The 26,689-nt window shown below is 38.7% G+C and overlaps 2 protein-coding genes across 2 annotated transcripts in view; one reads left to right on the forward strand and one right to left on the reverse strand.

Annotated features, from left to right (window-relative positions):
* SELENOF (selenoprotein F) lies at positions 1-25,399 on the forward strand. The gene is made up of 5 exons (XM_065071249.1): positions 1-150; positions 2,902-3,069; positions 14,434-14,497; positions 22,293-22,342; positions 24,390-25,399. The coding sequence occupies exons 1-5, from the start codon at positions 82-84 to the stop codon at positions 24,519-24,521; spliced, it is 483 nt and encodes a 160-aa protein (XP_064927321.1). The 5' UTR covers positions 1-81; the 3' UTR covers positions 24,522-25,399.
* The window catches only part of HS2ST1 (heparan sulfate 2-O-sulfotransferase 1), a 118,454-nt gene that overhangs the window by 79,746 nt on the left and 12,019 nt on the right, over positions 1-26,689 (reverse strand). The gene's annotated exons all lie outside the window — the stretch shown is intronic.

The following is a 26,689-nucleotide window of genomic DNA, read 5'->3' on the forward strand; positions in this document are numbered from 1 at the left end:
CCCCCATCAGGCAGTGTGCCGGGCATCCGCCAAAGGTGAGGTCCTTCCCGGCGACGCTGGCAGGAGTGTTCTGGCACCAAGATGGCTGCGGCAGCCGAGCTAACGGCGCTGGGGCGGTGCTGGTTCTGGCTGCTGCTGGGGCTGCAGGCGGTGAGCGGCCGCTCCGGGGAATTCGCGCTCGGGGCTGAGCGCGGCTGCGGCTTCCCGAGAGGGACAGAGACGGGATGGGGAGTGGGGTGGGGCGGGAGTGAGACGTGGCCCGCAGCGGGAGGCGGGGGCAGCGGGCCCTGCCCTGCCCTGCCCTGGGGCGCCGGCTGGTGCCTCGTCCCGCTCCTGCCGTCCCGGCCGCCTCTTCGCTCTCTGTCGGAGGGTGTTGTGCGCTTCTGCCCTTGTCGCTGTCTCTGCTCCTCCAGACTGCGGGAGCAGCGGTTTGGAGCCGGAGCAGCTTCCGCCGCGGCCCCGCTTCGCCTGGTCAGCTCCGAGAGCGGCTGGCGCTGTGACTCCTTAAACAAACGTATAGGCTTTCTCGAGCGTTTTTAACGGGACTTGCCTGTCGTTACCATCTTCATGGCCCCCGTTATCCATAGTAACAAAATTAAGAATGGGTTTGGAAAGGGAAGCTGGGTGGCTTTTGGTTTCTTCATCGCGAAGGGCTGTCCCGCCAGCTCAGCTTAAAGTTCTGACCCACCCGAGCTCCAGGGACATGAGGCTGTACAAAACACCTCTTCAAATGTTTCACTATAACATCTACCAAGTACTTCTTAAAGCAGTTTGTATCGATGCTGAATTTGCTTTAATATATTAAATTAATGGGAAAGCAAAGCAGTCATGTAATGTGTACTTGTAGTCAAAGCTTTAAAGGAGAGCATGCTGCTGAAATGAGGCACATTGCTGGCTAAGTAGGTGGAACTATGTTGTCATTTATTATAATTAGTATACTTATTATTTCAGGATAGTACAATAATTACAGTACTAAAAATTGCGGAAAAATATGAGGGAGCGCTAGTTTCCTATTTTTATTATTTTTTTTACTATTCCCTCTCCCTGTGGTTTTGTAACCAGAACTTCTTCACTGATATTGGAGACTTTATGTGCTTTCATGCACTGTGTTTTGGTTAGTCCCTCCCCAAACGAGGAGAGTATTTGCCTTACATATGTAGATGTAGAGGTCCGCTGGGAAAAGGTGTGAGGAGTGTCGCTGGTGGAAAATGACAGTGTCATTAATACCATTTTTGCTCCCAGGTGAACAGGTTCTAAAGTGACGAAAAGGTGACAGTAAAGCATAAAAGAAGGAGGGGTGGATGGCAAGCAGCTAGGTGCAAGAAAACTGTTTTGGCTACTGTCATCATCATTAGTTTAATAAGTGAACAATAATTGAAATATAACTTTGGCAGTGTTTGGTATCCTCTTTAGATTTTCTCTATTACTGTGATGGTGTTATATTTCTTATTGCCAGTATCCTTCAGAAAGGATTAATAATAGATTATTCCAGTAGAATAGGGTCCTATTTTTGCTTGCCTGCTGTTATATATAGAAATTACTTTAGCAGTGTCCTGTAGGAAGATGAAAAATAGCTTTCTGCCTTACAGAATAGTAATTTCAGAATAATTTTCTGTACATTATACTTTTCTGTTCGTGCTTTACCTTTTTTTTTAGCAGCTACAGAGAAATGGAATAATGCACCTAATATATTTTCTACCAATTCTTGATCTGGAACATTTCCTATCTCTCACATTAGTGACATCTTTGGCTATAAGTTGGCCACTATAGGAGAAGAAATGGGTTTTGTCTCTACCTGACTTGGCTATGCTGTGTATATTAAATGATGGGTGGATGTGACAAGAAATCTGATTTGTTGAGGGACAAACTCGGTTTTTCTTCTCTATTTTTCTGTTCGGCCCAGCATAATTCTTCCAACTCTTGATCTGTTATCTTCCAGTCCAGTTTGCTGGTATCATCTCAGTCTCTGGACACAGAGATGCTTGATGATTGTTTTGTTGGTGTTTTAGATTATATGGGTTTTCCCCAAGGTCTTTCACCCAGACTGAGAAGCATCTGGGAAAAGTCTGCTCACTCTCCTTTCTTAATTCCCTCTCGCACTTTCCGCTCCCCGCCCCCTCTTCCCCTGCATACAGCTGGAAGGAAAGATGTTAAACTAGGGTGTGAGAAATCCCTGTGTAAGCAAAGTGGGAATGTGAAAACAAAACCCAAATATCATTTAAGTGCCAGGATAGTTGGCAAAATTGTTTTTGCTGCTCATTAAAAAAAGAACTGGTGTTTTACATAGAAGCTGTGTAATTGAGTTGCGGATTTTAATGTATTACTACTAGATCAGAATTGCAGGTTTTCATCTACTCTTCCACATTTAGTATGCGATTTTCCTGTAACATTAATGCACGCATGAAATTAAAATCTTACTTGTATGCCTTGTTGAGCAGTTTGGTCTGTTTCATCACTCCCTGGTTGTGCTTTTCCCAAGCTTAGCTCTTATACTTATTTCCCAAGTGTGTTTTTGTTGATATGAAATTTACTTAAATTGTTTTGAAAGAGCAGGCTTTAGAGAGCTGTAGCCATATGCATTTCAGCTGATTCATTATGTTTGGTTTTTTTCTTAATTTGGAGCTAGCAATAGGAAAACAATAGAGTTGTCAGAAGTATATATAAATTAATTTTGGCAGGTCTGATACCTTGAAATGTACCTATTATGAGTGCCTAGAATTCACTATTAGTTTAAGACTATTCTTCAAAATAAGGTGGTGTTTTGCACTTTTGGGCAGACCATTAGGCATTACTGTAAAACTGTCACAGAGACTATGTTCTTCCTAATCATTAAAGCATTTAAATCTTCCTTTCTTAAACAACTAATTTAATACTAAATTATAACATTGTATTGATTTTCAGATAAGTGTATACGGAACACAGTTGTCATCAGAAGCTTGCAGAGAGCTGGGCTTCTCCAGTAACTTGCTATGCAGTTCTTGCAACCTCCTCGGACAGTTCAATCTGAATCAGTTGGATCCATTCTGCAGGCAGTGCTGCCAAGAAGAAGCTCAATTGGAAACGAGAAAGGTGGGTTTTGGACCAAATCCTTTGTGGCATAATTTAACCCATTGTTACTTTTATGAAACTTCATTTTAAAAATACATGAGAGCCTGGATTATAATCTCAAGAGGAAAATTCTTTGATAGTCCCATGTACACAGGGTGTAGATCTGCAAACTTGCCATGCTGCTCTAAAATAATATCCCTCTATGAGCAGAGGAACCTTTGGTCCTGTGACGGCCCTTCTCCAACATGAAGTGACTAATGGGATCTACATCCAGCTTCTTTCAGTGGAACGATGTATGGGATTTGGAAACGGCAAAAAAAGAGAGTAAAGAGACTGGTGTTCTTGATCGCAGCTATTGCTTGGCCACTGGCCCACAGTGTAATGTCCAGGGTAGTTCAGCTCAGTCCCTGGGAACAAACAGCTGGTGCAGCCGTCAGGTAAACTCCTGAGCAGCAGGAACAGGGCTGCTCAACTCTGTTCTGCACCAGTGAGAACAGCTAGGTTCTAACAGCTAGAAATACCGGGAATTATCTTGCTCAGAACCCATGCTGTGCTTCAGTCAGTTACACTGAGGCAAAACCTTTCCTTTGTAGTAAGTAAATAAATATCTCACTTAAGGTATGTCAGCAAGGAAGAATTTTTACAGAGCTGTTGAAAAGAATACATGCTTTCAAATGCCTTGTAATTTAAGAGAATTCCAGAGTACATTGAAGACCAATTGGTTATCAGGAAAGTAGAGACTTCAAGGAGAAGAAGAGGTGTTGAAGTTATTTTTAAGGGCTAGGAGATAGCTAAATAACTGACAACATGACATTAATGAGGCAAGCTAGCAAGTTTCTCCTGTCAAATTAAATTCAGCGTAATATTAAAAAAAAACCCTTAGCCTATAATTCTGAAAAAGAAAATCACTGATTACGGTGTTAGGTACAATATATTAAATATAAAGAAGCAAGTTTTTGAGATTTGCAGGGAATTAATAATTAGTAGTTCATTAATATTGAGAGACTATTAAGGTAAGAGGTAAGACTCTAAATTGTGCTGTGTCCTATATTGACAAAAGCATGGTTGCAGTAATATTTCAGTACAATCCTTATGGGACGTGCTATCTAAGACTTTTTCTTTGCCAAGTTTCTGCATCTTAAAAGGAAAGTTTGTCTCTGGACAGTGTTCCGGTTCTTATGTATGTAGGTATACATATACATACACAAGCTGAAAAGTTTCAGAGTAAAATCTGATTAAATGTACTAAGAGGGAATGGAAGAATAGGAAAGGCTCTCCAGCTGTGCTGTGGTTGTGCACCACAACCAGTAGCAGTTGTGGCAGCAGCCAGGAAGCCTCACGTAAGAGGTGGGTGCTTTTATTTATTCAGGTAATATTCCTACAGTTTTGCCTCAGTGTGTATAATATAGCATAAGAACTTGTGGAGCAGGATAATTTCTGTTGTCATTTTTGGGGGAAAATAAACAGGAAGAGTTATGTTGCCTTTCTGTCAGGGTGACTTCTGAAGGGAAAAAAAAAATCTGTCTTTATCAATTTATCAGTTATTTACTCAAGGGTATAACTTAGTTTGTATTGTGAACATTGCATTAATAAAAGTTGGATCAAACAGCAGAATTTAAATCACTAGATGTTTTTCTGCTTATCCTGAATCAGACCTGTATCAGACCTGTGTTTTACCATGTGGATAATGGTGAAATGGGTGGTGTTTCAAGGTTGTTCAACAAATCCCCTCACAGTGAACCAGAACATGTATATTCATAGGAACTGAGAGATTGTATATTACAGGTTGGGTTTTTTTTTAATGTATTTGTGTTGGTTTACCTAATTTCATTTTCTGCCTGTGCTTTGTAGTAAATATGAACAATTTGCTGCTATAGTACAGTTCATTATACGTCTTATTATTTTATCTTTTCTTACTTCTGTGACATTTTTGAAGAAAGTTAATTCTGATGATACTTGAGATTTGGATCTAGCATGCTAAGTGTCGGCTTGAATTACAGGAGGGATTATGATACTCTTCACAAATAATCTGTGAAACATGCCCAGTCCTGAAAATACTTTGTGCTGCATAGCATCAGTGCAACCTCAAATGAGGTGTTTATACATCTCCACTGTTTCTTATCCTTGAAAGATGTTTATTAATGCTGGTCTTGTTATTGGTCCAGTATTCTATGAACTGACGTTGCGGAAAACAGCTGTGAGGTGCTCTTGTTACCCAGTGTTTGTCTTGCTCTTACCTTCCGCTGACACCTACCCAGTGAAATATTTTAGTTACTTCATAATGGTACTGTGGGCAAAATGAAAAAAAGCATATTTTGGTTATTTTCTCCTCTTCTAGAGATTCTTTATTCACTTTCAGCCGAACTCAGGAGCTAACTTCAACAGTGTTGCTCTAGACAGCTGCAAGTTTTAAGCCTCAGTCTGTCAGATGCAGAGCACTGCTGGTGTATAAAACCTAGAAGGATGAAATGGAGGTGAAGCTAACTGTGCGTGAAATTGTAGTAGCAGGAGAGATTGTCCATATTTTGCAGTAGCTGAAAATAGCTGCACTCCATCTGCAGCTTCACTTATGCTGTGTGATCATTTCAGACATAGCTATAAGCACACTCCATTAATTGTGTATTATAATCTTAGATTTATCTCAACAATATATGTGTGTCAAAATCCGAATTGATTTTAAGACTCAACTCTGTATTGAAATTTGCATTATATTTCACAGTTGCACCGTGCAGGATTGCTACAACCCTTAAAAGTCATCAATATTTCTACACAGAGCTTTGAGATATGTTTTGCTGACTAAGATATGTTGAACTTCAGCATTTTAAATGTCTGTTGTCATGTATTTGTCATGTTGTAATGTTAAGGTGTTTGGTGAATGGGATAACGTGACATCAAGTGTAAGCAAAAGTTGGCCTGAAATTTGAGGCATAAAGATGGATGGTTTAGATGACAGGTTGTCATGGGTAACATCATGTGTATATCGTACACTATTTCTGAATGTAAAGCAAGGCAAACATAACGATACAGGAGTCTATATTCATAGTTAAAATTACATAGAGATGGGTATTAACTAATCCACTATGCAAATTTAAGCAAAAACATCTAAAACCCTGAGATTTTTAGTAACAGATTTAGATTTTTAGCACAGATATTCAGGGTTGTCAAGATATTATAAGCTGTCAAGGCATGGCTTAATAATTTATTGGAATATCTGGCCCCTGCATTACTAGGAAAATGAGAGAATTAGGATTATTTTTCACCAAACTTGTTCTAAGTGTAACAATATAAATAACTAAAATATTTCAGAAACTTGAAATGGATTATTGTGCTGCAAGAGGGAAGGTTTTCACCTTGACGCTCTTCCTGCACCAGTAAATACAAAAGTTTCCTTACATTTTGACATGAAAATGTTATGAAATATTAACCTGAAATAAACGTGGGCAGCTTAAACTTTGGCTATTACTTTTTTAAAAAAAATCTTAAAGCCCGTCTTAAGGTTGCTTTACATTCAGATCACCATTCCACATCCTACCTGAACCTACAATGATTTTCAGTATTTATGACTGCTCTTTGAAATTTAATACAAGTCTATGGACATAATGCCATTAGCTCGAGACAAACAGAATGGATGAGATTTAGAAAACAGTGGTATTCAGTGACCTTTAGTAAGTATTGTGTTTTCTCAACATTTTGAAAAATGCTGAAAACGGAGAAACAACTGGGGAGAAAGTCGTAAGGATGCATACTAAAATACTCTGGGAAATGGGGAGAAAAGTCAAAACACAGCAGAGGAAACTTTCCTAGAGTTTTGTTAACACATTTCCACTGGCCAGTCGGGTGAGCGTGTCTCTATTGCAGTGAGGCTGATAAAAGGTGTGGCAGCTGGACGTGTTGCAGACCTGTTCCCTGGCTGTTACCTTGTAATGGCTGTTGTACTCAACCAGGTACTTTCACGTGTCTGCAGGGAGATCATACCGTGTTTTCAGGGCATCAAGCTGAGATTTGCTTCCTTGCAATTGTGGGAAGTCATTTTAAGATGTGAATTATTTGGCCGGCTTCAACACTGCAAAACCATAGAACTTCTAGTCTGTTGAAAGTGAAACCTGGGCTCTGACCCCTTCTTCCACATTGGCCACCTGTTTCTGCAAAGTAACACACTCTTTCTGAAAGGTTTTTGTGGATCAAAAATATAGAGGTGAGGGACTATATACAGAAGAAGAGTGTATTATGCTTATTTAGCCCATGTAATAAGTAGCTGTGAATGTTCAGCTTGGTCTGTTCTGCAGAGAAGATGACTTGTAATTTCACTGAAAGGTGAAAAATATGCCTATACAAATTTGGTTTTCTGTAGTCTACCTTATCTGTCACTCACAACAAAATTGTTACTAAGACCTTTAAACATTCTGCATGTATGCAGAAACTGTTCCTAAGAAAGGGTTGTTTTAATCCTAAGAGATAATAGTTATACTCTCCTTATGATGTAGTTTGACCATAACTTAAAACCAATTATTTCGGTGGTGTTGGTGTGGGACCCCTGCTGGAAATAAAATAACTAGTGTAATATTAGTAATAAACTTGTCCACTGTAATTATGACTGCATGCTACTTTTAATAAAAAAAATACATTGAAAGCTCTTTTAAAATTCCACCTTTTTACATGTGCTGTTATGAATTACAAGGAGGAATAAGGTAACATTCTTGTTCAGGCGTACTTTTTAAAACTCCAAATAGTTTACAAAACTCACAATAATTACTGAAACTAGAATAACTTGAAATGCTTTTAATGCTTTAGGCTACTTTTGTGTGACCCAATTTAGTTTCATTTTTCAGGGCTTTTTTTCTTTTCATTTCACTAATTAAAGTGCTGCACTCAAAAATTACTGTTGGCTGCTGGCTTGTTCCGCCAGAGGCTTTTAGTATGAATAGTTCCAATGGAACAGTCTCATGTCATTTGTTTCAACCCGATGGGTAAAAATAGAGAACGACTTAGAATTCGTTGACATCTCAGTGGTGTAATCTAACTGTAAACCATATCGATACTTGTATAAATGAATTAGAATTTTAGATTACTTGTTGCTGTTTCTCATAAAGCCCAGATTTTTCTGTCTTTTGATGTGTTCTTTAAAATCCTGTATCTGCTTCATAATAATCAAATTGTGCTTTTACATAGCTGTACTGATTTCTAACATGCTACTGAAAGATGGTTCATGTTCACTGGTTTTACCAAGTGTGACTTTTAAAAATAGCACGATTCAATGAGAGCATATTTAATTTAACACTAAAGTAGATAATCAGAACTCTGTAATTAGGGCTAACATGTCAAATGACCTCCCTTCAAAGTTTGCTTTTCACTAAAAAGTGTCCCATACAGCTCACAGAAGAATAACTTTATGGGGAATAGCAATAGGGAAGTTGGGGAATTGAGATGATTACAGCTCCTCTAATTGAGAAGGTCTCTTGTCAGAGCACTGTTGCTTTGGAATATTATGCACAGCTATTCCTTGTACTAAAAATGTCCTTCTCACAAACTTTACCATAGACACTCTTTCCCTTCTTAGTGTACATGATGTTATCAGCAATGAAAATGAATGTTGACAAGCAGTAGCCCTGGATAAGGAAGGTGCAGATAGCTACTCAATGCCTAAGACAGAAATTTACCGTCTTTTGTTTGGATCAGATTCACCAAAGGTTCATCTCTGTCAGATAAACTAAGATAAAAATACATTATCTGTGTGTAGCAGGGTAAGCCTTACCTATGGAAGACCTCTTTCTAGTCTTATCAGTGAAAAATGAAAGATTAGGGAAATTATAACTGTGAATTTACTAAATACGAGTTAAAATTGTTGATGTGCACCTGTGCTGGTGCATGGAATAGGTTTGTCTAATTAAGTCTGACTTCCTTCATCCGAATACACATCTGGATAAAATACTGGGACTTTGACTCTACATTTGGTGAAACAACTTGAAAAAAGTATGAAGTCTCCAAATTACTTAAATGAAATAAATAGTTGATGAGTTTTGTTCTCAATGTTTTCTTTGCAGCTCTTCTAAGATGCTTTCTTTTTAAATAAGGCGCATTCTGGAGCATAAAGAGATGTTCAGAGATTCTACTTCTAGAGTTAAAGTAGATGGTTAGATGGCAAACTTAATCCAACAGTATATTCCAAAATTGGAACTTGAACTGTTAACTTTCTGTCTCTGCTGTTTTGCTTACATAATTCTATCCCCTAGATCCATGTACATAGGAGCCCTTTTTTCTGCCACCCTTCTTGATTCCACTCACCCCCACCCCACTCCGCTAAACTGGCCATTCACGCCACCTGATCCACGCTGCAGCTCCAGAGGTCTAAAGCTGGTGGTTGCTCCGCTTCTGCATTTGTCTCTCTCACCCTTGTGCCAGATCCAACCTTACACCAAACCATTTCAGAGAGCAAAGTTAACAAAAACTAGTCTGCCAAGAGGGGAAGTTGTTTTGGAGCTTTTTAGTGGTGGTGGTAGGTAAAGAGCAAAAAAGTTTACATAATACTGCTTGGAGGAGATTGTTTCACACCAAGAATTAAACACTTCGATGACACATTTTCTGCATGCTGAAGATTGCAATAGTAACGCACAACTATGTAATGTACTTACAGAATAAAAAAGTTGAGTCGTCTACTCAAAGCAGAACTCAAAAGTTTTGAAGATTTCCACGGATACAGATTCTATTACCTTTCTTAGTAAATTGTTTCAGTGCATAAACACCTTCATTGTGACTCTTTCACCCTTATATTAATTTGGAATTTCCTTCCCTGCAAATGGGTGAGAGCTTAGATTCTGAGCTTTGTTCAGAGGAATTTGCCTGTAATACATTGCACTAATCACAGGAATAGCGCTATAGCACAAATTCTAATCTAGAATTGGGCATCTCCCTTCACAGGACAATGGCTTGTGAATGGGAGCAGTTTCTATGTTACTAAATTTACTGATGACATCAGTTTGGAATGATGTGTGTGTATAGCAATGACTTTATTGGCTTTCTGCATTACAGACCAGTAATTCATAATGTGCCTGGCAGGGAGGCCTCCTGCCTGCTCCCTGTTAACCCACACATTCTTGCTCAGTTTCTGTTGCCAGAGAAGGGGAGAACTAGAGAGGTCTTGAAAGCTTCTGTCCATACAAATACACTGCATTCTCTCCCCCATAGAAGAGAAAATATTTTATAGTTTGTATCTCAGTGTCTATTCCTCTATTTTAACTAATCTAGTTTTCTAGGAAAAGTAACGAATTGGTAGCTGTAAGCGTTTAGGAAATTGCAGAAGAAACTTGCACCTAAATCTCTTTACTTTATGTGACTTCATTTATCAGAAGAACAAATATCAATTTTTAATATGGTTTTTTTAGCCTCCTGGGTGGGTGGAACACACAAAAAAATAATTTGCATGCCTTTCACCCTATTATAAAAAAATACCAATTTGCACACACGAAGCAACTTTGACCCATAAGAACAATATCTGTATTTTAGCAACTTTTCTTTGAAGTAAAACACTAGTATGAGTTGATAGGGGATGAGGTTTCTTTGGCAGATCTGCTTATATAGTAATATGGAATCAAAAATACAGTGAATTTCAGAAAAACAAGAATTATTTGTATTGGAAAGAGATTAGTTGTTGGTAAATATTTAGTGGAAGATTGTCTTGTACCTGAGGCAAGTGAAAATTGCAGAGTTTTAGCAGTAGTCGTAAGTTGGTTTACTCCTTGTTCTCAGAGCTTTCCCTTATTTTTTAAACTGTTTGATATTAGGAGAGGAAAATATACAGATACTGGAGAGAATCTAGATTCTGTAAGATAGCTGTTTACCATGGTGCGGCTTTATCTTACCAACCTGGTTTGTTGCGTGTTTGCAGATGTGATTATGCTAGAATGGTTTTCAGCTGGTTGCGAACAGCTGCACTATTCCCCTTTGAGTGACACGTTGTAACCTGTGCAGGGCCAGGCTTAGTCGGCAAAGAGAAACCAGTGTGCAAAGTATAGGTGCCATAGAAGTAAAATTAGGGATAATTTGTTGTATTTCGCAAAACTTTTTTTTGTCAGCTTTGATCTAAGACCATTTTACTATGATCAAGGAGCCATCTCTGTTAAGTGCCATTTTTTCCATTCGGTTTGATCTGAATTCCTGTTTGACTGTAAACACTAACAGTTACATAGCGGCTTCATAGCAGGAATGTAATTTTTCTTCTGCAGTTTTCACCATGAGTAATTGTGATAAGAATACTGTATTTATTTCTAAATGAAGCATCGCTGGAATTTTGCAGACATTACTTCAGTTCCCTTCCTAATAACAGGTGAAATGCTTTCTTTCACCTAAGTTAAGGTTCCTTTTTTTAATTGCTGGAATCATTATTTTTACAATCATATTTTCTAACACTATTCTTATGTGAATGGTTGTTTATTCTGTTATAATTACCGCTTTCCTTCCTCATTAAAGCAGACATGACGGATAGTGTGGTTTCCCCCTCTCAGTTGTGAAGAGCCATCTTCATTACATCGGTGAAAACTATTACAAGACATTGGGGTGCTTACAAAAAGCTTTTGAATGAAATTTAACTCAAGTTGATGCTTCGTAGAAGGTCAGGGGGAAGTTCAGATTTCATCACACTAGCCTTAGAGAGCATACTATTAGAATGCTTTTGAAAAAGCTGAGTTATTTTTATAGATACAGACATGAATCAGCCTGGAAATCCTAACAGCACTAGCTTTGGATGGTAAAACGGACACTAGTAGTAGTTTAAAGAGTCTTTATTTCATTGCTTGTAGTGCTAAACTCATTTTGATGGGCGCTAAAACAAGCGAAGCATTATTTTAAAATGAACTAACGTATGAGTTAAGCATTGTGTAAGGAACTGAGTGGTCATGTTCGTGTGCCCGCACACCGAGTCATTCCCAGTGATGCTTGGACACAGTGGGCGCCTTCACGGGCGCTCTGGGGAAATCTGCTCTGGCCGCGATGGGCTGGTGCAGCAGTAGATAGTAACAAGTCTGCTTTTGTTGTGGGCTCAGCGATGCAAATAAACCTGTGTTTCTTGCAAAAGACACCTTTGTTTAGAGTTATCAATGAAGACGATTGATCTTTCATTTTTTCTAGTCTGGCCATCTAGAGAGCAGCTGTTTGTCCCAGCAGGAATCTGAACTTTTTTGTACCAGCACAGCTGGGCTTCAATTATGGCAGAGTTATAAGCTCAAAATATAGACATCAACAACTGAGCTGTTTCCTTTGTTAAACTTTACTTCCATCAGATATTTCCTAGCAGTGGTTTGTAATTACAAGAAATCTTACGTATTTTTGATTCCTGCAGTGATCATGTTCCATAGAAAAAAATAAACTGTAAGAATTATTTACAGGAATGAGAATTGAAAAATGTTGGGTTTACTGTTGTCCTAAATTTGGATGTGCTTAGTTCTTTACACACATATATAAAGTAACTGGTTAACTAGATAGAAGAAGGTGATTTATTCCTTTGTCTGCTGCTTTATACTGTCTTCTTGAAAGAAAAATGAAGATAAGTGTCCGTATCAGCCAACCAGTCCAAATGTTCAGTGTATGGGTGAGTGTGCACACTGATATCTAAATCCAGGATTGCTGATAGAATTGTCATAGAATGTTTTTTATAGAGTAATGAATAGGAAAGAAAAGTGAAGTTTATAATCTCACTATTCCACGTTTCCTCCGTCTTTGTAATCATTTCATGTTTTAAGTCCAGAGGAACTTTAATTATGTAAGTGAGTGTCTGAGTGTCTTTTTTTAATTAAAATCTTCTTTGGGTGGTGAAAAAGAGCTTTAAAAAATCTGGTGGTTTTGATCTCTTGGGTATTGTTTCATAGTAGTTCTGGGTTTTAACAATCAAATCTTAGTCTTTATCTTAAATGTCTAGTTGAAAATGTAAATGTAGTTAAGCAAATTTCTGAGATGTTGTTCTGAACAGATAATGTAATGTGACATTTTTAGTTCTGTTTCTTGTGGAAGTCATGATTACTGATTAGTTCGTGTTAGAAAAGAAATCATAATTTTCCAGCATATTATTAGAGCATTTCCTGTGTTCCAGTTCATAGTGTTTAGGAAACTATTGGACCTGAATTCGGAAGGTTCATATTCTGAAGTGAAGATGTATTCCTGGCTCTCTATAATGCCTACAGAGGTGTCAAAGTGTTCTCACACTGTCTTTGAGATTTCTGTTGTATCAGGTGTGCTTTGCTTTTATGACTTGTCACTCCTTTTTCAGAGTGGTTAGCACTCGTGACATTTCATAGGAAAAGCTTATTTTTCATTACATGTATCCACAGTTCATACTTTAAGTGAAATGTGAATTTACTTCATTTCAGTAAGGTTCTATTTTTCCGTGTCCTGGCTTGCGCATGGAAACACTGTCTAATAGAAAATGAAAGCAGAGGTCTTAATTGTTCTTAGAAATAATTAATTGAATTAAAAATTTTTAAGTGAAGCTTATTCTGTCAGCTTCTCTATAAACAGTGGGGTTTCAGGATTAGAAGGACATGATTTGGTGTACAGTATTGACAATTACGTGTAAACTTTACAGTGTGAAGTTCTATCTTAGTAACCAGAAAAATCCATTGTTAATTTATATTTAAAATTTAGCAAACTATAGAATCAATTGCATGTTGCCAAAAAAAACCCCAAATTTTAAAAACATGTGACAGTATCATGATCAGTACGTTTTTTTATTTTTATTTAGATACTGCATCAAATTGAAATGAACTTATACTTTGCTTTAAGAACATTGAGTAGCTTGCATAGCTGATAGAAGTGATTGACGCCAAAGTTGGCCCAGCCTCTGTACATCACTTCAGCTAAGGCCCGTTAACGTTATCTGTCCTCTTTCTGCAATCACAATGAACTGCAATAAACCACTAATAGTTAGCCCAAATGAGAAGTCTAAGCTCACTGCCTTATCTTTATTATAAACAGTATTTCACTGTCCAAGTTAGGCTTAAAATCGAAACTAAAATTTCACATAATGAGACTTTCTTAGTATCTTTGGGGAGGAAGAAATAAAGCTTTCCTATTACGAGTCCATAATTCCCATTATAACATGTCTGATTGCGTTTTTTTAATGAAGCTTTGCTTCTGGCAGTATATCTCAGGTGATCTTCTTTTTCCCCTTTTCACATTTTTAATATAAAGAATGGAAATTATCACGTATCTTGAGTGAAAGTTGGTTGTTGCATGAATCTGAGACAGGTCTGGAATTGCAATTCTATTTAGGATCTCATTTGTCTGTAGTTACCATTGACTCAATAGCATATTGTCTCCTCAAAGAAAAATAGTTCAGCCATAAGTAAACTAGTAATTTAGATTTTTGGTATCATTACCAACTTCTCTTTATTATTACAGCTTTATGCAGGAGCTGTCCTAGAGGTATGTGGATGAAAATTGGGAAGGTTCCCTCAAGTCCAGGGTAAGTAAAGCCACCACTATTCTTTCAAATACGAAATTCTGTCACAGCCGAATGACAAAATGTGCTTTTTAAGTACTACTACAAGTAGTCATAAATTTTGTATATTATATCAGGAAAGTTGCATTGACATGAGACTCATAGAACTGGTCTCCGGTAATTGATAAAGAAATTACATTGTGCACTTATGGAACTGCTTTCTTTTCATAGATCCTGCAGTATAATTGTTTTGTCAGTGAATAATGACAGTCAGCTAAAGCAAACGGAATACAGTGGTGTAAAAGGAAGATCAGTTCCGTCAGCGTGTGGTGGGAGGAAGCTTCGGGAAAAACATCTCTGAGAAATTTCGCACTGGAATTTTCTTACAAATGGGGGAAGATCTTAGGTGATAGCAATACTTGGTGTTTGTTTCTCTGTAATGAAGAGCCTAATACTGTACTTGGGACATAGGCGGACATAGAGAAGAAAGGTTAACGTAGCTTTAGACATAAAATTGCTTAAACAGCACCTCTCTGTCTACCATGGTCAGCGTTAATACCTCCCTGTTTGAAGGCTGATTGACAAAAAGGTAAAAAAATACAGTTTTTTTTAACAGGTTATGCTGCTTTACACCCCCTCCTGCCACCTCTACCTGCACACAGTTCAGTCAATTGACTGCAAAGCTATTTTCTCTTTCCCACTGTGTAAAATGCCAAACCAAGAACTGTTTAAATGACTCGTCTTGGTTCAGGGGCGTGAGGAGATTAACTTTGGTAGCACAGGAGTCCATATTATCTCCATGACCATTCAAATTTAGCAAATGTAAACACATTCCCAACCGTTGTTGCACATTCGCTCAGCTTCTTTATGGTTGTGAATTTGTACGTTAAGTGCTCTTTGACCTGTAGGTTTGAAGGAAAAGGTCAACCTGTCAGCCTGACTCCAGCCTGCATTATGGCCTCAGTTTCTGCTGTGCGCACACCCTTAAACACATTCCAAAAGGGGAAAACTGAAAATGCATTTCTTTTTTCCTTGCAATTCTTAGTTATCTAAACGTGCTCAAATATTTACATTCCATTAGTCATATGGCTTGTTTCTTAAAATGACTGGATAAATTACAGTCGTCTTCAGTAAGTTCTCAGTTTTGACTACCAGTTCTTCTTTGGTACAGTAACAAGAAAAAAAGGACTGACTAGTGCACTGAAAGCTCTCTTTTGCATTTTCGTCACCAATTTCTGCTGTTACCCAATCTAAATTTATCTTGACCGAATTTACTGCTAGGGTTTTAGAACAGGTTAGAAGATGGGATACATTTCAAGAGCATATTTAGAATTTTTAAAAAGCAATAGAGCAGATTCTTCCAGCCGGTGTTTGTCCTCATGTTAGTATTAATCTCCGAATCCTTTTACTTAGATTTTTCCCTTGATTTTTAACTTGTACCAGAAACAGTATGTAATGTCTCCATCTGAAGACATTAACATTCAAGAAGTGTTTTTCTTTCAGCTTTTCACTTGGATGTTTGCTGGGGAAGTTCGGTTGCCTGAAGGTCATGCTGTCGCTTTTGAAGCATTGTCTTTGTAGGCTTCACTGAACTGTGCAGCCCGTCATTGACAGTGTCCCATTGCAAATAACTCATTCCTTTCCCATAGCTTCTGCTGGGATTTCGTTGGGCTGGGTTTGGTTTTGATTGTTTGTTTGTTTCAGAATATACACAAAGTGGCACCACTAATTGGAGGACTCTGTATGTATTAGAATTACTTGGATCAGTACATCTTAACTTCTCTATCTGACTGTGAAGTCTTTAAGTACCCGTGTAAACTGGTTTGTCACTTGGCTTACTCCCACAGACCTGATTAGTCACAGACTTCTTCTGGATTATATCTTATTTGACCAAGTGGGGTTTTTTATAATCAGATTCACATCTTAAAATATATATATATACTAGGATAAATATATAAATATATTAAAAATATATATATAAGGATTAAAATCTGTTGAATTAATAAAGGTTTGTAAAAGATACACAGTAAGGAAGTTACACAGTTGAAAAAAACTGTGTTTCTCACGGCTACTAAGTGCGGTCTTCTATGGTCCTTCTGTATCAAAATTCCTATGGAAATTACTGGTTATATAATTTTTAGCTACAAATAGTTGCTGAATACACCTGTGTGCCTGAAATGTGAGAAGCATTACATATGGCCTATATTTATAGATACTGGGAAAGCAAAGAAGTGACAAGTGATGAAAAAATCGAGTCCTTAGCAACAGGATGAACAAAATCTACTCCTCAGCAGGATTATCTGAATCTTAAACTGAATGTTACTCTGTAATATCGTAACAAACTACTAAATGCTTTTGTGAATATGGCCAAGGGTATCTGTTATGTTTCTCAAATACAGCTTCTTGTGCTGTCAGGTAACAGACCACTTTTCTTTAAGTCTCTTTAATACGTTCAGTACTGAAATATTTTTCCTGCTAAGTTTCCCTTAAAAATAAATTGCTCCATTATAAATGCTGTACTGTAAAATTAGTGCCTATATTACATATATTTTGAAATTATTCTGTATAAAAGTTTTTTTAGATACTTATCATTTAAAAGCACTCCATCAAAGTAGAACATGGAAAACATAAGTGACAAGATTCACAGATGAAGCAATATCTTATTATACCAGGTAACACAGAAGATGTGGCATCCATAAAACGAAGGCTCTGGAATAGGATAAATTAGCCGGGCCAGTGATTAATCTAGGCCATTTGTTTCAAGTTGACTTTTCAGTGGCAGCTGTGTTCTGTTCGTGATGAGATGGGAGATCATGATGTCTAGACTCCTGCATTCTTTCCCGTTTGGTTAACAAAAACTGAATTAGGCTGTGTTTTTTCATTGAACATTTCTTTCATATTTCTCTGCGTTCTTTTTGTTCATTAATAGAATAGCTCTCACCTCTCCATGTGTGACCCTCCTAGTTCAGAAGCAGACATGCTCCCAGCAAATCTGTCACAGAAACAAGGTCCTTAATCCTTGAACTCGTCCAGTCTGCAACTACTTAGATCCTCTGACTCTGGAGTCAGTAAACACTCGTATTGCCCAAGTTCTGCAAGCGTGAGGGGGACTCTTTTAGCTGCTAAAATGTCATTTGTTATGGGATTGTATTTTTAGGTAAGATCTCTTATTTCATGGTTGTTTTCATTTGTAATTCTTAAATACTGCTGAAAGGAAGTTAGAAACCTTAAATTTTACATTAATAGAAACATTAGTAAAACTCTTGGTAAGAAATCTAGGACAAAGTATTGGGAGCCACGCATGGTTTTACCATAATCTGTTATAAACAGATGATATGCAAACTAAAAGAATACTTCATATCTAGCTGAGGAGGTAGGCACCCAAGAAAAAAGTGTGCTGCTGCTTTTCAGGGCACAATCAGCATTTTGGATGAGACGTGTCTCATCATGAAGCTGTGTATCAGTGCACAGCATCCAGAGTTCAGAAGAAGCTAAAGGCTTCTGCTGACTAGAAAAAATAACACAGAGAAGGGTATGTCCAGTTCAAAAAGCTGGATGAGTCCCCATGGGCATACGTAGTCTTCACAAGGTTTAGAACAGTAAGCGAAGGAATAAATATAAAGTAAAAGAACAGCTTTTTGAATAACAAAAGGATTAGAAGTTTGAACAAGTGGACTTTTCTATTGCTGACAGATACCTAATCGCATTAGATTCTTACTAGCAGACATGCTGTAGCTTACCAGGAGGAAAAATTGTGCAGTAAAAATGTATTGCTGACCTTGTGCCAAAGATTTGACTAGCTCTGACTTGTGCTTTCCTGCCATTGGAATCTGCAACTGATATAACAGAGACAGTAAGGTTTTTTAATCACCTCCAGGTCTTTCTCATTTGAGGCCATTATAATCCTTCTGATGCCTGTAGAAACAAGGTTAAAAATATTTGTCTGTGTGTATAGTTGTTTGAAAACTAGTGTGAGATTTTACTGCCATTGTATATTGGCTCTAATTCAAGTATTGAGAGATAGCTTTAATTTTTTCTCAACAGCATTTTGCATTTTTTCAGTTACAGATCAAGCAGGAGAGCTTTGCTCCTAAAGCAGGAATCTAAATAATGTGAATATTCCTGAATGTAGATATCCTTGGTAGTCAGGATCATGCCCTTGATGTATAACAGTAGTTGGTCAGCTCTGTTTAGAAAGAAGTTACACTGAGCGTATAGATCTGCAGCTCTGCCTGGAGAGATCTGCCGTCATGTCCATTTTGGGTCAGGCTGTTTTCTTATGGTACGTCCTAGTGTACCGCAGAGAGAATAGCGCCGGCGTGCGGGCATATACACAGACTTGCCGCTTGGGCATGAGTGGTTCTTAGATTCCTTAGTCATCTCCATGTTGGCCTCTAGGCTTTAATTCCAACAGACTAGTGTCCACGGGCTTTCTCCAAACAAAGAGGTGTTGCGTATCAAAACAAAGTGACTCCATTCTGCTGTGTTCATAGGCAGAGGCTGCTCTTAGGTCTTCAGAATCACTGTTCAGTATTACCTCTCTTTGCAAAACCGTTTGGGGCTGTCAGGCTTTACAACACCCATACACACCTGACCTGTGAGCTGAGGCCGATGGCGTGGCAATGAGGGCTGCTGTGCAGGCTCAGCTCAGGCTCGCCTTCAACACACGGCATGTGCTTTGCTGTGGCACATGTTCTACAAGAGCATAAGGTGAAGCGATGCCTTAACATTATGTGAAAGGACAGTTGCAGACCTGGCAGGAGAACAGCTCTGACTTCCAGTCTGGTGGTTAATTCAGCGGAACGTAGTGTCACGGCACCAAGCTCAGGGTTCATCTTGTGGAAGTCAAAGTGCAAAATGCTCACCCGTGGCTGGATTATACAAGTGCATGTTTCTCTGCAGTGTGTAATCTCCAAAACAGGGAGATAGCTAGGATTTTAGTATTCAACATCAAACTACTACATAGTGGCATAAAGATGTGCAAGTAGCCTTCAGACACAGGATGACAGGAAGCAGCAGTGTTGATGTGAGGGTGCAGGGGGAAGGTGTTGGGCAGTGCTGGAGGTGAGTGTGTGCACCACAGTGCGTGAGAAGCGGCAGCCACATGTCCCAAAATGTGCGCTGTAGCTGCATCTGACTCCCAAACCCATCAACTCCATTCAAAGGCTGTTTATTCAATTTAGGGCATGATTATGTAGGGGAAAACAAAAAAGTGTTTGATGGGATAACCTGTATTTTTAATGCACGCCAGTATAATAGTTTCTCATTTTAGCTTCCAAAATTGAGAATATACAAATTAAGTTACCTGTACAGTAAGTGTTTTTCATTGTTGCATTGCGAATTCAAGTGACTAATGCAGAAAATCACTATGATCAGCATTAGAAACAAGTATGCCATTAGCAGAAACCCATTTTGTTCCACCTGTCTAAAATTTCAGGAAAAATGCTCTGTAGTGCTTCAGCTTTCAGGAGATTTAGACATTTGATATTGATACAAGTGTGTAATAGCTGCTTTTAAAGTGGCAATATGTAGAATACTGTAGAATACTTTCTTCTTCCATCTAATTCTTTTCCCATTTTATGCAAGGTTGTTCCGTCCAGCACTGGAGCCAGAGAACAGCCACTCATGTCCAAATGGGCTTTCATCTGTCACTGAAGTAACAAATCCTCACACCTGTCACGAGCCTAAGGAGCTGTAACCTGAGTTCACCCCCAAAGGCTGTTCTTTGTTACAGTGGAGTTCCACAGTTCAGATTTACTTCTGAAACTTGATCCATTTTACCGTGCTCTTACAGTTTGTCTTAAGTTTTGCAATTAAAGTTTCCCACTGTACTGACTGCTTTTCATAACCTCCTTTCCATATAAAGCTCTAGAGACTGATTGCAGTTTTACATTTCAATTGAAAAAAAAATGTTGAAAATTTCCCCGTGAAATAGTTTGACGTGCTTTGGACTTAACAAATAATAAGAAATGTCTTTGCTACTTTTTTGCCTGTTGCTGTTGATGAGGCCAAGACAATTAACAGGTCACAAGGACACTGAAGTTGAAAATTATGTCTTTGTGAGTTTAAATCAGAATTGAACTGCAGTGTGAGTTTAAATCAGAATTGAACTGCAGTGTGTGAGTAATTACTGGTTATTTAGTGCTATTTGAAGCTGTTATACAAGAACAGGTTAAAATATGACATTAGTGTAGAGTTGTGCAGAAAGAACAAAAACAAGCCTTATTTTCTTCTTCAAGGATCTAGTACAGGGGTGTCAAACTCCTTTTCACCAGGGACCACATCAGCCTCGCGGCTGTAGAAGTGGTTACATTGATACAGTCCTAAAATTACAATCAGCCCTTTGAAGGCAACGGCGGGGCTGATGTGGTCCCTGGTGAAAAGGAGTTTGACACCCCAGATCTAGTTTATCTGGCAGCTCGTTGGGATACTGGTATTTTTCCAACTTGTTTATCCTGTGGAGTGGCTGGTGCAGCAGGCAGAGTGTATTATTTTGGTGTGTATTGGGAGCACAGTGGAAGAAGGAAGAAAATAAATGCCACTCTGTATATACATACTGGGAACAAGTGTTAAGGTAACTGTCTCCAGTAATATAAAGATAGGTATAAAGATGCCAGGGGACATCTTTACAATTACTGAGGACAGCACTACGCTTTGTGAGGCAGTATGAAACATGAGTCCTGAGGTTACACTCATCTCCATGCACCAGCTGGATGCACTGCAATTTGTGAGAGATTCATTGTTGCCTAACCTTGAAAAAGCAGCTTTAACATGCAGCTGGTACCTTGGTGAGAGTCAATCCTTACTGACGGGGTTCATCCCTGGGGAGCCTGCTGACATGCTACAGGAGCGTCCTGAATCCACTTAATGGCAGTACAGATACTAAATTCAGCCTTTAGCATTACCTAAATGTAAAGAGGAGGAATGTAGACTATGCTGTTTTCTAAATAAATTTTAGATACTTCTAGAAATCGGACATTCATTAGGCAGAAGTGTTTGAAGCAGGGGATTATGCTCACGCTTTGTCCTGAAATAGTTCATATCACCATTGGTTTTTAAAGTTAATGCTGACACGAGGCCTGGGTTGTGCTGTGGGGACACAGGACTGTGCTGCTGTCAATGTTTGTGCTTCAAGTGAAGAACTGTTCAGCAGCAGCTCACCTCAGACCTCAACTTCTCTCATGCAGCTACATGACACGGAGTCACCTCAAAGCTGATTGCCTTTAGGAGTCTCAAGAGACGACGGGATAGCAGCTTCTTGTTTTCTGTTTTTGTTTCCTTGCTGGCTTTCAACATGTAACCTCAGATATCTCTGCAACACAAGATCACCCATCTTGTTTGCACAAATAACACCTCTTCCCGCAGTTTCCCCTCTGCGCTTTCCCCCACACCGCCGCAGCCTGTGTGGATTGTGCTGTATTCAGCCTCCCGAGCTCACAGACCTTCTCTTCAGCCAGATTTTGATCGTGCTAACACTTTTCCTGACATCTGTGTATCGCAGCAGCATATGGGCCAGTCTGCTGGAGACTGACACTTGTACCTGCGGATAAACTGACTTAGACAGTTGAATTCGTGTTTGGGAAAAAAAACAGGCAGATATGAAGCTTGTTTGGGATCCTGGCAAAAAGAGGGTGTACCTTAGGCAATATAGGCTTAGTAGCATGAATTTTGTGAGGGTGTTAAGAATTTTAACTTTAATATACCTTCTAAAGCATCGTTCCAAAAGAAATAATTCAGGTAATACTAGCTTGAATGTAAATCTACTTGATGCAAGTGAAGAAGAGTTTGACTATCTTTCTTTCTTTTCTCCACACCACAGCTTTTGTCAGGAGTGATAAGCCAAAACTCTTCAGGGGACTGCAAATCAAGGTGAGTAGTAACTTAAAGTTTAATTTGAGATGTTAGGAAGAATTAAGCTTGGTGGAGACAATCTTCTGTGGCTTGTTCCTTATCTGCTGATCAAGTAATCCTGTAGCAGAGGACATATATTTGCATTGCCAGTGTAAGTCTTTACAAGTTACTGGTGCTAGTGTTAATTGGGTTATTGCTCAGTAACTGTTTGGTACGAATTCTTTGTTGTTGTTCGGGTTTGGGGTTGGTTTTTTGTTGTTATTTTTTTAATCCAAGAAAAAATATACTGGAACCCATACGTAATAGCAGATGACAAAGGAATGTGAGGTCTTTACTCTGTGGATATCTTGGATTTACTCAAGCTTATTCTGCCATAGTTTCCTTTTCTTCTTCCCTGTTCTCCCCTCATTTTCTGATGGAGCTGCCATTTCCAATCACTCAGTGATTGTTAGAATTTTCTCCTCCCTTTCAGAATTTCCTTGCTACGTTCTATGATTCTGTTTTTCTTCATAGTCTCCAAACATCCAGCTTTATAGAAATGCATATACTGAATGGTGTTTCTTATGACTTACATATATGCAACGCTGCATAAACTGCACTGCCTTAAACTCAAACAATTCTTTGGTTTCAAGATCTAGTGTAAGACTTCACCTTGCTCTTAAAATCCTGTGTGAACTTCCAGCGTACTTCATAGATATACATCTTGATTCTCACGTCTTGTGCTCCCATCCCTGTTCACCAAATGGTACCATCTGGAGTCGCTTCATAGCTATGCATGGCTGCAACAAGTGATTTGTCGTCTCAGCAGCAGATTCCATCTAAAACAGATTTCTCCTGCCTGTCTCATGCATTCATATCTGTGTGTCCTCCCGTTTCTTTCAAAAGCTTCCTCTCCGTCTGCATGTCTGGCTGTTTCATTTTTATTTTAAACTTTGTAGCTGTATTGAACACCAAAGCAGTCGAGACTACAACTGGTACAGAGCACTACCAGAAAAAAATGTCGTGCAAATGGTATTTATTTTCCCAGACTTTTGGCAAATGGATTAGAGATGCCACTGGCTTCATTAAGTAAAATCAACTAGCTTAGCTCAATAGGGTAAAGTAAAATACTCCTGGGGAAATGTTTCCATAAACTTAAATGGTTAGAGCCTTCTAATACTGCTAAAAGCTTTTATTTGCATTACATATTTTGTGACTTAGTGAGTGTTCAGAAGCATTAAAGCATTATGTTACCAGCAAAGCCTAGTAGGCATAGATACAACACAGCAGGAAGGAATGTGATCACATTAGAAACTGATAGGAGAACTTTAAGCTGTTAAAGTGACTGGAAACTTCTAAAATGGGGGGGGGAAAATCATTCAGCTGCTTAATTCAAAAATCCAGCTTCAGTAACTTAGAACAGCTGAGGTAGAATACCATTGTTCAAAGCCGGGCTTATGGCACTGCTGCCCTGCATATGCATTAGCTTGTGTAGTAGGCCAAGGAGAACAAGTGATGTTTTGCACACAGACACAAAATCTCATTTGGCTTGTCCCTCCACTTTCCTCTCTTTGACATTAAATGCAAGTCAGGAGTCTGAACTGAAGCTGTTTCCTACCTGTTCTACTTAAGGCAAGTAACTCTGTTCTGGATCTCAAGATAAACATTCGCTGCTCTTAATGTGTTTTAATTTCCTGTGAAACGAGGAAAGTAGAATGTGTTGTTATTAAACACTCCAGTAATGAAATTCTTAAAATCAGAACAAAATATGTCGTGCTGAAATATTTATACCATTAAGCATTGTCAGGAACAACCAGCCTTGTCTGTCTGGGGGTTTTTTAAGAGTTCTAAACTTTGGATTTTTAAAGCTTAGAACACAGCACAAATTGTATTGCCAAGATTTGCCCAGAATACTCTGATTTTATTTAGTGCTCTGTTCTTAAATATTCATACTGCATAGCATCACTCTTTTTACTTTTCTTGCTTTGACATATTTTTAACTGATGTAAATCAGCTGGGAAGAGAAGTCTTAATACGGACGATGCATTTCCCGCCCAAGGTAACTGATTTATTTTGTTCCCTGCAGTATGTGCGTGGTTCTGACCCTGTACTAAAGCTGCTGGATGACAATGGGAACATTGCAGAAGAACTGAGCATCCTCAAGTGGAATACAGATAGCGTGGAAGAATTTTTAAGTGAAAAGTTAGAACGTCTATAAATCATTGCTTTCAGTCCTTTTTCCTTTTCCTGTTTTGTCATGGTGATCTCCTCACATGTGGTGTGCTGCAATTTAAAAAAATCATTCCAGCTTCTATATTAATTTAAAAATATCTGTTGTGCTGTACTGGACATCTTGTCATTAGAGGAGGAAGCTTCAGCATGCATATCTGACCAGTTGACAAACAGAATGGCTCATCTTAATATATTTCAGCTCTTAATGCGTTTATCACTAACAAAATGCTTTATTTCAAAGTTAATTATGTAAATATCACTTTGTTATAATTGGACCTGTTTTTACAAATGCTCTTAAAACTGAAGAGCTTCAAATAATAAGTGAAATGCTGACCGTGCTTTTGTCTGCTGCTGTTTATAAGAAAGTCAGAAGCAAAAGCAATGTACTCTCTCTCCCAGAGAAACTTGACCGCTAATGGCCTCTTCTCTTTTGTATTTGAACTGTCCTTTTTGTAGAAGCATTGTTTACAGTGAGTATCTAGTTCACAGGTTTTGAAGCTGAAGGAGGAACTCTCATGCTCTGGTACAGTGAAACATTTAGTAAGTACACTTTAGTGAAGACTACATAGAAAACCACCGAGGTGTATGGCAGTCAGATGTCAAGTGTGCTTTACATTAAGTGTTTTGCTTCAGAAAACATGAGATACAAGTCTTGAAAAACCTTTCCTTCTGACTTTCACAAGTTTATTGGAACTCTGTTTATCAAATCAATTTATAAACTGTTCTTTTAAAGCGTATATTTTTCTTTGTCGGCTGAGATGTATGTGAACAGGGAATATAGATGGTATGTATGGTCATGAGTCAAAACCATTATGACTTGTCAGGTTTTTTTCCACTTAGAGTGAATAAATATGGTAAAAGCAAGAATAACGTGGTGTTGGTTTTTTTTTCTGAAGTCTAATTAGCAAATGAGTGTTCCATTTAACTACTTAATGCACAACAGATTTTGGTTGGATGGGTGTTATGCTATGGCCTGAATGGGTACTCAGTTTTTCTCTCCATATATATATATAGCTTTAAATCTCAAGAAAATTCTCTACAACTCACAGATTTTATTCCCAGCTTTTGAGGAAAAAAAAAAAATCATCAGCTTCATAGCAGAACAATAAACTTGGGACTCATACTACACTAAATTATCAGAAGTAATATACTAAAGTGATTCTTTAGGCATAGGCTCCTGAGTTTTTATTCCTGAAATACCCTTATAACCTCTGAGAAGGTGCATACAGCTTGGTCTCATGTCGTGATCCCCACTGATGTCTCTCTCGCTCTTATTCTCTGCTTTTCAGTCCTGTCCCTGTCAAACCTGCTGCTGGTCTCCCACGTGACTGGCTGTGGGACAACTACAATAGTGGCCACCACTGGCTTAGAGAAACATGAACTCTACACAAGAAGCACAAGTCATTGCAGCCTGTGCCTGTGCCAGCTTATCGGAGTCAAACGTGGATTTGTTCTTGCGACATGTGATGTATTAGTCAGCAGATGAGCTACAACCAAAACATGTGGTGTGACAACCCAGTATTTCAGTAGTAAAAATGTGCTGCCATCCACTGGTCTTTTAATATACTGACTATATCCCATACTTCTCATTCCCGTGTTTGCCAACAAGCGATTTCAGTTTCTGTGGTGATGATTTATCTGTTTTAACAGAACATTTTAACCTTTTCCTTCTCCCCAGCCTTAGGTCCTCTTTACCACTCAAGGGAGAGATTGTTTGCTCCATTTGTTATTTACCAAATGTTTCTCACTGCTTCTCTCTCAGCATTTCCTTCATCCTCCTCCTTGACATGATGGACACTGGGTTTCTGACCTTCAGCCTCCCTTTTCTTTCATGTCTCCCAGCTGCCAGCCCATTACTTCACTGCACAAACTTCCTCTTCAAGGCCGGGTCCTTCATTCCCACTCTTGTCTTTCACTGAAGCAAGAAACTCCCTCTTGCACCAGGAGATAAGCATCCCGTAGCAGAGGAGGATGACAGGCCAAAGAATTTCTCCTCCAGCAAGGCTGGGTTTAATGACTGCAGTCCCAGCGTTCTTCATGCAGCCTCTGATCTTTCCCAGTACTGGTTCTCACTTTCATCCAGGAGACTGGAAATTACATTTTCTCTCACTTTTCCTCTTAGGTTCCCTATATGCCAATTCCTATTCCACATAC

Source organism: Columba livia, chromosome 8 (genome assembly GCF_036013475.1).
Source record: "Columba livia isolate bColLiv1 breed racing homer chromosome 8, bColLiv1.pat.W.v2, whole genome shotgun sequence".
NCBI classification, from domain to species: domain Eukaryota; kingdom Metazoa; phylum Chordata; class Aves; order Columbiformes; family Columbidae; genus Columba; species Columba livia.